Source organism: Clytia hemisphaerica, unplaced genomic scaffold (genome assembly GCF_902728285.1).
Source record: "Clytia hemisphaerica strain Z4C2 unplaced genomic scaffold, Clytia hemisphaerica genome assembly, whole genome shotgun sequence".
Taxonomy (NCBI): Eukaryota; Metazoa; Cnidaria; class Hydrozoa; order Leptothecata; family Clytiidae; genus Clytia; species Clytia hemisphaerica.
The window spans coordinates 1,124,826-1,135,607 of NW_027103648.1; the positions used below are offsets into that span (position 1 = coordinate 1,124,826).

Here is a 10,782-nt window from a genome sequence, read left to right on the forward strand (position 1 = left end):
AATGCAAGCAACTTTGGTTTGTAAACCCAATGCCCAACTGCTTGGGTCAACGAGACACGGCAGAAAGCTTTCATTCACAAATACTTATAATAGCGTGTAATTTACAGACCTTTATTAAGAAAGCTCCCAACCCTAACCCTAACTGATATGGCTGTCGTCGAAAAATTGTTCTATTCGCGTCACCCGCCAGCATCATATTTTCTGCTGATTTTCCGGTGCGGAGATGCGTAAAAAAATCCGGGAAAACCAATTTGTTCTTTCAAAGTATAGCTTTTTTCTCATTTGCTCTGACGGCCATCGAAAAATTGTTTTGCTCGTGTCACCACCCGCCCTGAATTACTGACGTGATTTAAAAAAAACCCGGGAATTTTTTTGACCGCCTGTCCGCCCGCATGCATTTTTAACACCAGTTGCGAAGCGAACAGAACATTTTTTCGATGACCGCCTAATAACCGAACCCCCGTCTAGGTCCGCAGATTGAAAAATTTCACTTGCATCCCTGGTGGATGATATCGTCTGCCAACCCACTCAAACGCAATTGAACACAATCGAATATTACCCAGGAATCAGCCGTTCGATTGAAATTCGATTACATTCGAGTGGGTTGGCAGACAATATCATCCACCAGGATCCACAATCGAACACAATCGAATATTACCCAGGAATCAGCCGTTCCATTAAGATTCGATTACGTTCGACGATCGAATCGCAATTATTCGATCGCATTCAATTACGTTCAATTGGTTTGATTGCGATTTTTGTTCGAAGTTGTTCGATTGACACCGTCTGGCCTTCAAGAATACACTCCAAAAATGGATGATGGAGGTTAGAAGAGAAGAAGAAATTCCCGAAAATTTTTACGACAGACCGACAGACTCACTTTTTAGACCCAACGAGGGCGTGAAATGAAGATATTTGTGATTGCTGCCTACAGACCTGTCAACTTGAGATGTTCATTTTGCGTGAGATAAAAATTTCAAAGCAAAATCCAAAATCTTAGCCCGATTTTTCCGATATCAGAAATCGAAAACTTTTTTCAAAAAAATCGGAAATCTGGGAAAAAAATTTCCGAACATCGGAATAACTCTTTACAAAAATCAGAAAATCAGGGAAATTTTTTTCTGAAAATCAGAAAATCTGGGAAACTTTTTTCAAATATCTAAACTGCGTGAGAATTCAAACTTTTGAAAAATTGCATGAGACAGTATTGGAATGCATGAATCTCACGTCCAATGCGTGAGAGTTGGCACCTCTACGCCTAGCTCAAAATTCAAGTTAGTCTTTCCTCCTTTGAATACTGTAACTTGGTCTAATATCGACTTCCCTCATCTAATTCCGACACCCTTTTTATCAGCTGAAATTGATAGAAAGGTCAAAGCTATTTTTCTTTGCTTAGTGGTCAGGGAGGAAATATCCTTTTTCAATCAGTGATTCAAATTTTAATATTATTCCTGTCTCTAAAGAATGGTGTTGTAATTAGACAAGGGATGTCAATATTAGACAAACTTACGGTAGCGAAAAGTTTGGATTTATAGCATTTTTAGTTTTCTCACAAACTAACTTCAATCTTGTACACTTTTTTCTGAAACACCTGGTAGATTCTTTTTTTATTTATTTTTATTTTCTTCACATACATTTTAAATATATTTCTTCTTTGTTGGTTTTTAAATCTTTAATGGTGATTATTAATCGAAGTTTTGCTGACTATTCTACTTTTGATTTCTCATGAGATTTGAAACATTTTGATTACGATCTGGAAGCTAGTGTTTTTTTCTATGGGTTTTCTTGAGGGAAATTTATCTACTTTATTGGTCCATATTACAATAACAAATTACTCCAGTATTCATTACTTTCCCTCATTACAAATGTACAGTACAAATGGGATAAATTATATTGTCCACAGGTAACAACTGTGTTGTAAAAGACAAATCACTTGTTATATATGTGTGAAGAAATTCATAGATAAGATTTAATGCTGGAGTATTAGTAATTAGTTATCAAAAAGACTGTTGTGTTCTCCTAAACAACTATTGTGAACGTGTAATTGTAACTGTGCCATTGTTTTTCAAGGAGAAAGAGCTCTCTTGAAACCTCAAATAGTCTCTCTCAAAAAACCTCTTATTCTGCATCTAGATTAAAATGATATTTCTTATATTCTAATGCTATTATATTCAATCCAATCAGAGGGTCATTTCTTATTTAAAGGAGCACTAAGATGAGATTTCAGCATATATTTTATAATTACTGATTACTGATTTGCCAGGGGGGGTCAACATCAAGATACCAGACCCATAGCCGGGTGGAGGTGTCTTTTTTTCCTTTAAAAGTTTGAAAAGTCAAGTTGGTATTGATGAGGGTGGGTCCCCCTTTTTTTAGAAAAAAAGAGTTATCCTCAGTTGGTATTGATACCAAAATAGCGGGCGGGTACCCCTTTTTTTAAATAATATGATTCAGAAAGTTGGTATCCATATCAAAATGACAGCAAAACTTTCCTAAATTCTGCCCTTATAGCTAGAAAATACCCTGGGGTACATTTCAGTCTAAACAGGTTTCAATTGGATTTGTTTTAGTTTATGAGTATAATGACTGTAAATGAGTAATAAGTATAAATGACTTTGAAGTTTGTTTATTTTGGACTTTTTCGATATTTTTCTTTTTGATCAAGCCTGAAGAAAAAACATTTTTTCTGTGATAGCATTTGGTAATGAATGAGTGAATCTATTCTGTTCTAAAATTATGTACTAATAATAGCTTCTCCTAGTTTTTGCACATCAATTATTATATTTAGATATATTTTGCTAGCTTCATTGGGTTTGTTTTTATTATATTGTCAGTTTTCAGTCATTTTCTATTTTAGCATTTATGACATTTTTTGTGTTGTGTTGAAGAAAGAGTATTTCAAAAATGAGTTTTTTTGAAGTTTCTCTTAGTACCCTGTTTGTGTGGGAGGGGGTGGGTCCCCTTTAAACAGCTTTAAGCTCAAATTTGTCAGATTGGTATCGGTACTAAATTAGGGGGTGGGTCCCATGATATTTTGTCAAATTCAAAAAGTCATGTTGGTATCGGTACCAAATTAATGGGGTGGGTCCCCCCTTTAGCTGAAAATTATGATTTTCAAGCTGGTATCGATACCAAAATAAGGGGGTGGGTCCCCCCTTTTTCTGAAAATTATGATTTTCAAGTTGGTATCGATACCAATTTTGGGGTGGTGGTGTTAACTTAGCTCAAAAGGTCAAAAGTCAGGTTTTTGGGCTATGGGTTGGTAATATAAATGTTGACCCCCCCCCCTTTTTATTTTTGAGTGTGCAGAAACAGGCCTTCCTCAATCTAAATAGATGGATCGCACACCTAAATAAAAGACTCATAAAAATTAATAGGATTATAAAGTATGTGTTGTACATTATGCATTACTTAAATTTCTCTGAATGACCAATATACAGCGATAGGTCCCTTTTGAATTAAAGGATCCCAGGACTTAGGCCACTTTTGAATTAGGGTAGCAAAATGTATTCTTAAACTTTTTCAATTGAAAAGAGTATTTTAATTTTTGTTTTTCTGAAATGGAGGTTTTTTACTCTTCTTCTTAGTTTATATTTCTCACCATTCACTTCTGTCAGCTTCTGTTACTAAGTTACAAATTGTTGGTTATTTGTTGTCCATTTTTTTTCCTCACGGTTATTTACCTAGGTCTGGTTCAGTTTTTTTCCAGTCTGAAAATGAATAAAGATACACCCAGAAGACAAACCAGAGCCTCTTCAAGGCTAAAAGAAAAACACGTAGAAACAATAGAAGGTGAGCCATTGAAATAGATTTCTTTGATTTTTTCTCCAAAACACTATATATCTGAACTAATGTTACAAATGCTAATTGGCATACCTTATCCGGGAAAAATGTTAGGGAAAGTGTCAAAATTTTTCATGGGTGTCAGTATTTTACTTGTCTAAAAACCTGAGGTTTCATCATTTGAAAAAGCCTTGCTCGGATTATTTATCACTGGTCCCTGGATCACTTTTACCTGATTTCTTATTATTGTCAATTACTGGTTTCTCTTGGGTAAAAAAATCATTTTTGATCCCTTGCATTAATGCATTTAAAAATGATTTTAAAATGATATTTTTTTGTGATACTTTTTCTTTTTTAGAAGAGAGCTTTGTAGAAGACCAACAAAACACAACTTTGGTAAAGAAATCAAAATCAAAGAAAGATTCAGTCGAAGATTTCCCAAAAGGTAATAAAATAATCGATTGGTTTCCAAACTCTTTTTATGGTTTTTTAGAATTATTAAATCAGCAAAATCAGTTTTTAACTCTCATCAATATTTGAGAGATATGACTTCATTTGGAGCTTTAAAAAAGAGTTTTTCAAAGTAGCTCATTTTTTTTCTTTCCATAAATATGTTTGAATGTAGCCTGGAGATCCATGCTATGATTACTTCTTTTATATAAAGATGGAGAAATGAATTGCATGGTTTGGGCTATGAGTTTGAATTTTCCAGCTCCAAAAGGACCAGTTGAAAACACAGCTAATCAAATCTTGTTACTATTTACTATTCTTTTAAGTTGATTTAATTTTAGTAAGTGAGGAAAGCGCTAAATTCCAAGATTTCTTAGATTCGTCCTCACAGCCTGAACCCATCCTGTAAACATAAATACAGGACAGGTCTCCTGTGTCTAGTTTGAATAATACTTCTAAATAAAACAGCACTGTTGTTCTATGTCAAAATTAACTTGCTTACATTTTCTGACCGTTCAGATGAAATTCTGTAGAAAAAAAACTTTCATTTTAGTAATAGAATGAAAGAGAAATCCTTTTGATTTCACTATGTGAATCAATACTTGTACTCATTTTTAATCATTCAGCCAATGTGTTATCTGAATTGTTTTCGTAGAAAAAATCTTTATCTCGTCAGATCTCGTTGTGTATCAAAATTACCAAAATAAATTGAAAAATATCTTATCGTAGCCCATTATTGCTCTGTGTACTGTATGATTAAATGAAATATATGATCTCTTTTAAGCTATAGATAAAGTTGGAGGTACCCAACAAGAAGCACAAATAGAGGCGTCACCTACGAAAAAGAGGAAGACCAAAAAAGACAAAGAAAAATCACTTGAGATAACAGAGATTGATGAAACACAAGAAGATGCAGGTAATTTTGATTATTGTTCTTCATCAGATCTATTGTCTCTTTTTTATTATGCCCCTTTAAAGTGTGAAAAGACTGGGTTAGTTTACAATGCAGGATTGAAATCAAATGTTTGAAGTTGTTGCATTTATTTTCGCATTGAAACATAATTGTTCCTTTCTAATAAAAACGCGACCAAATTCCTTCTTATTTTTTATTGTAATGAGTTATTTAGTCAGAACAATGACAACAAAGTTTCTCAATACCCTGATAAAATTGTCATTGTTGCCTGATAATAATATTGTTCATTTAGAAAAGGAAACACAGGATTCTCCAACAAAAAAGAGGAAGAACAAAAAAAACAAAGAAAATGTAACTGAGATAACTGAGGCTGAAGAAATGAATGATACAGGTAGAAAACTAGATTTGTCCATTGTTTTTTGCTTTTGTTGCGCAAGGTCAACAGACCCAAAGCCTTTTCAAATTCGGAGCAACTAAAATCACTCCCTAGTCAAGGTACCCTTAAATAAACAAAATGTAACTGAGGCTGAAGAAATGAATGAATGATACAGGTAGAAAACTAGATTTGTCCATTGTTTTTTGCTTTTGTTGCGCAAGGTCAACAGACCCAAAGCCTTTTCAAATTCAGGAGCAACTAAAATCACTCCCTAGTCAAGGTACCCTTAAATAAACTAAGTTTTTTTCAAAACCTGAATAAAGGAGAACAAAGCTGGCAAAAAAGGTTAGGTGCTTAGCCTGTATAAAGATAAAAGAATAAAGTGAATTTTTAAATGCCATTTTGTCACTTCGAATTTTCGAATATTATTTAATTTCAACTAAGGAAAGGTTGTTATTCTCATTTTTTTAAACAGGATAGCACTGGACTTGGCAGCCCTAGGTCCTAACTTACCAGTACAGAACTGTAACAAAATCTCGCGTGGTACCACTTTAGACTCTATTTCTTTTAACCAGGAAAGAATATCAATGAATCACCAGTGAAAAAGAGCAGGAAAACCAGAAAAGCAAAAGAAAAATCACCGGAGTTTGTTCAAGATGATGATATTCAAGAAGATACATTAGGTATGGGGCTGTCCACATAGTACGTACGCACTAAAGGGGGAGGGGGGTCTTCTCAAAAGTGTATGAAAAGCGAGTTAAAGAAAAATGTATGTACGCATTGTAAAGAAAAATTTTTGTTTTTTTGTCGACTTTTACACTTCTTATCTGTTCTTATACGCATCAAGGAATAGAAAAAGTTTCTTAATAAACAACAAGTTTCATGTATGAAATGAAGATCCAAACCAAACGATTTGAATTTAAAATGTTCTTCAACCGAGGGGGGCGGGGGGGGGGGGGGGGAGTTATGAAAAAGTACGTTTTTTACCAGGGGTATAGCCATTTGCGTACAAGGGGTACCCCCTGTACTCGATTTTCGACATTTTAGTGCGTACATACAATGTGGAAGGCCCCTATGCAATATTTAATAAGATCCTTATCCAAAGAATCTGACTGTAACTATTTTCTGTTGTATGGCTGGCAACGGATCAAGTTAACACCTGCCAAGTAAAATTCAAAACTGCGTAAGGCCTACCCTCTGCGTTTGTCTGTTACCAGCTTTTTTTTGGTATTGGTTCTTTGTTAGTTTTTTTGCACAAAGATATGGAAAAATTGGTAATAACTGAGCTCCATTTTCAAAAAAAAGTTTTTTGCTTGCCAAAAAATGTCAAAATATGCGGAAGTTCGTTATTTTAGATTTTCAAAGATTTTTTTTTTAATCAATTCTACCATCCTAGAAATTGGAGGGAGCAGCCAATTGTCGCCACTATAATGATTTTTCTTGATATTCTCTGTACTCATTGAATTTACCGATTTTTTCTTCCTTAATCTTCATTTAGCATGGTTTAATTTTCATAAAAAAATTATTTTCAATCACTTGATGTACAGCCAGTAAAATTTATTTGAGCCTTCTTTCTCCTTTTTCTCTTCGTCTTTTTGACATCAGGTCTTCATCAGGTAGGTCCAATCAACATCCATCCATTATTATTATTTTCAGAAGAAAAGTCACCAGTGAAAAAAGGCAAGAAAGGAAGAAAAACAAAAGAGAAATCACTTGAGTTTGTTGAAGATGACAAACCAGACGAACATACAGGTATAAGCATGACATATTGTGCACTGAAAAAGCAGCAATTATAATAGCATGCCATATTTCGGAAAGGATTAAATTAGGACTGTCATTTTTTCTTCTGTTATTTTATTCTGTTGTCAACTCAGCGTTTTGATTGGTCGAGAGCATCGAGATATTTGTGATATTTAATATTTCACATGTGCAAGATATGACTACGTTGACTTTCGGGGGCTGTGTGAGCGGTGGGAGAAAAATCAAAACAAAACAGCCGAAAAGAACTGACTAAAGAAAAAATAAAGATCAGCAAAAAGATTATTTGCAGATTAATTTTTTACTTTGGATTTCTTCCATTAGAGACACTAAAATGGGGGGGGGGTTTGTAGGGGTTCGAAATACCGTTTTCCCGTCAAAATTTTTGCTGAATCCCGGAATCCCGAAAATTGAAAAAATAATAACACCGTCACACCAGCTTGTACAGGGAAAAAATGTACCTAAATACCGTCAGCTTCTGATTTTAAAATACCGTTTTCCCGTCTCTTTTTTCGTCAAATCCCGTATAATACCGTACTAAAAAAGGGCCAATCCCGTCACACCGTAAAAGTACAAACCCCCCTCTAAAATCAAATCTAATGAAATGTATCAGTAAAAAATTAAATAAAAGTAGAATTTCATCTAAAAAATCTCCTAAAAAGACAGCAAAAATTTAGATTTTTGAAATTTCAGGGTCGGTCGGGCCCATAAAACAAACTAATTAAATTGGTCTTGCCTAATAATACTTTCATTTAATATTATTTAAGAGCCACAAATTACAGAAGAATCGTCAGTGAAAAAGAGCCGGAACAATAAAAACAGTAAAGAAAAAAAATCAGATGCTGTAACAAGTGAAGACATAGCAGGTAAAGCACTGTTCTTTGTAATACTTCTTTATAATGGCTTTGTTGTCAGTCAACATAGATTCGACATGGAAGTGTGAGGGTATGCAGTCTAATATCAAAGAAACGAAAATGGAACATAATCTACATACAAAAGATTTTCTACTAAACTATAGGTTATCTGTTACGCTCCTCTTGACATACCAAAAATTATGTTCACAATTTAAATCTTTTTAGAAGAAGAGCTACAAATAAAGGAATCCCCTGTGAAGAAGAAGAAAAGGAAATCACCTAGACAGGACAAAGAACAAATATCAGAGATCACTGAGGATGATGCCAATGACAAAGAAATAGGTTTTGTTTTTTTATATTTATAAAAGGGTTTAGGTTTAGTTTCAATATCGGAATCAGAAGACGACCTATGATGGTCTCATCTTCTTAAATTCCTCCTTAAGATAGAGGGGACTTGAACGATGTTGATTAGAATTACCCTATAAGAATAGATGTCAAAGATGGGTTAAAGGGAAATTAAAGTAGTAAAATGTAAACATTGCGCGAACCACGTGTCATTAAAGAGAACAATTGAAATCACGTGTCCAAAACAAACTTGTAAAACAATTGAACAATCAAAATAATTAGCCATATTTGGTTTGATTTTGTATCCGCTGCATACAGTTTGTTTACAAATTTCGCAAGTACTGTTATGTCCCTTTAATATGGTGAAGGTTTTGCCAGTGATATGGTGTCTTTTTCAATCTCCGATTGGGTCATTAAATCATCAAGTTTCGATATTTTTATAAGAAAGGTTATTCACTCGCAAGGGGACGGGTGTAGTTTAAAATTTATTGTACAAAAAAGTTAATCCTACCATGGTCTTTTTTGATTCGATCGATATTGATCAAAACGAACCAGGGAGAAAGAGTAAAAAAAACTTTCAAAAAACCTAAAGAAACATCGCCTGGAATTTATGAAGCTGAACAATCAAATGGTATTGAATTTGATTGATTGATATGAATATTAATTTTTAGCTTCAGTTGAACTATATAAGGGAACAAAATTATGCGGAATGAAAATTTGGTGGAAATACCACCAAAATTAAATTCCCGCCAAATTTAAAATATTTTTTTCCCGAATGAGTATTATTTCAGTCTTTAAAAAAAACGTTCTTTCTCATTTAAAAAAAAAGCGCCAAAAATATCCTTCATCTGCCAAAGGAAATTCCCAACGAAAATAATGTTTTCGGCCATCCAACAAATTAAATTCCTGCTCAAATTTCTTCCTTGAGTTAGAATCTAAAAGTGACAGTTTCTAATGACTAATATGGTTTGCCATTACATTATTCTTTAACTCTTTCAGAGGATGAACCAATAGAAACTAAAGTTGAATTGAATAATTCACCACCAACAGACTCTGAAGATGAAGCTCCCGAGGGGATTTCTTTAAAAGACAGTCGTAAGAAAGCTATACAAATTCAACAAGACATCTCTGATGCTAAAAAATTGAAAAAATCACATCAAAAACAAGTGGTCCAAGATCGCCAAAAGAAAAATCGTCAACAGCAAGAAAAGTCTAAGAAGAAAAGCCATCAGTTACCGGATAAGATTTCAGAGGATGTTTTGAAATTAGTACAGCAAGAGGCTGAAGAGGAGCAAAATTCAGATTCTGAAATGGATATAGATGAACTGTTAAACCAAATAGGTCAAGAGAAACCTGCATTTAAAACACAACCTAAAAATCAGAAAATTACTTTTGAAGATGACGATGATCCTGGTTTTGATGAACAATTTCTTGATGAAGAGAGTGAGGATGACTTAGAATCAGGTTTACAAGCACCAATAACAGCACAGCATTTGTATTCCGTAGATAAGGTCAAAGGCATTGGTACTGATGCAAGAGAGTTTCTACAGCAACACTTTTTCGGTAAAAGACTCAAACGAGAAAAGAGATTAAAATCCAATTTCAAACAAAAAGTTGGGTCGAAAAAGTCTAAACAAATTGGTAAAAGGAAAAAGATTATATGATGTAGTTTTTTTTGTAAATGTTTTTATAGTTTTATAACATTGATTATTTTATTTTACTAACTTTATACATTTATAACCTAAATGTGCAATTGATTTTATAAGAGGCTAAATATATCACAAAAGTTTGCTCCGGGATCGTGTCAAAATTAAAAAGTATTTAAAGTAAGATCTGAGAAAATTTTTTCCCTATTGTATTATGGGAGAATTGGAAAAGTTTGTACATCTCTGGTGGAGGGTTAAATATGATTATACTTTGGGCTACTCCAGAAAAAAATTTACCACCTAGTTGAACAGGTCATTTTTTCTGCTCCTCGAGCTCAGTGATAATTTTTGGAAAGATCCAAGGGGTTTCTTAAGAATAAACAAAATTCCAGGGGAGTCTTGAATTTTGTGGCCTGCTCAACATTTAGAGTTAAAATCCTTTCAGGATAGCTCATTGAGTTTTCTTCGACTTGATTTTCATCCCTTCTCAAATTGAATCGATGAGCCATCATGAACGTAAATTCTGTAGAGAACTTAGCTCTAGTTTAGACGGCCCTCTTTTCGCCCTGCCTATTCTGATTGTGAATTAAAGTGAGAATAGAGTTGGCTGTTTAAAGGAGGTTTAAAGTCATATATTGCCCTCTTTTGACGTCAATG

General features: G+C 33.9%; 1 protein-coding gene across 2 annotated transcripts; it reads left to right on the forward strand.

The window, feature by feature from the left end:
• Positions 1-3,663: 3,663 nt before the first annotated feature.
• LOC136803043 (ABC transporter F family member 4-like) lies at positions 3,664-10,278 on the forward strand. 2 transcript variants are annotated; one of them, XM_067059797.1, is made up of 9 exons: positions 3,664-3,792; positions 4,142-4,228; positions 5,018-5,149; positions 5,439-5,537; positions 6,098-6,205; positions 7,179-7,274; positions 8,048-8,146; positions 8,360-8,476; positions 9,479-10,278. In XM_067059797.1, the coding sequence occupies exons 1-9, from the start codon at positions 3,717-3,719 to the stop codon at positions 10,141-10,143; spliced, it is 1,479 nt and encodes a 492-aa protein (XP_066915898.1). In that variant the 5' UTR covers positions 3,664-3,716; the 3' UTR covers positions 10,144-10,278. The 2 variants fall into 2 exon arrangements, with proteins under 2 accessions (XP_066915898.1, XP_066915897.1); XM_067059796.1 differs by having other exon boundaries at positions 3,665-3,792; positions 7,182-7,274.
• Positions 10,279-10,782: the final 504 nt, after the last annotated feature.

Coding starts and splice junctions, on each gene's coding strand:
- LOC136803043 (XM_067059797.1), top strand. CDS start 3,717: ATGAATAAAGATACACCCAGAAGACAAACCAGAGCCTCTTCAAGGCTA. Junction 3,793..4,141: donor ACACGTAGAAACAATAGAAG/GTGAGCCATTGA, acceptor TTTCTTTTTTAG/AAGAGAGCTTTGTAGAAGAC. Junction 8,477..9,478: donor TGCCAATGACAAAGAAATAG/GTTTTGTTTTTT, acceptor TAACTCTTTCAG/AGGATGAACCAATAGAAACT.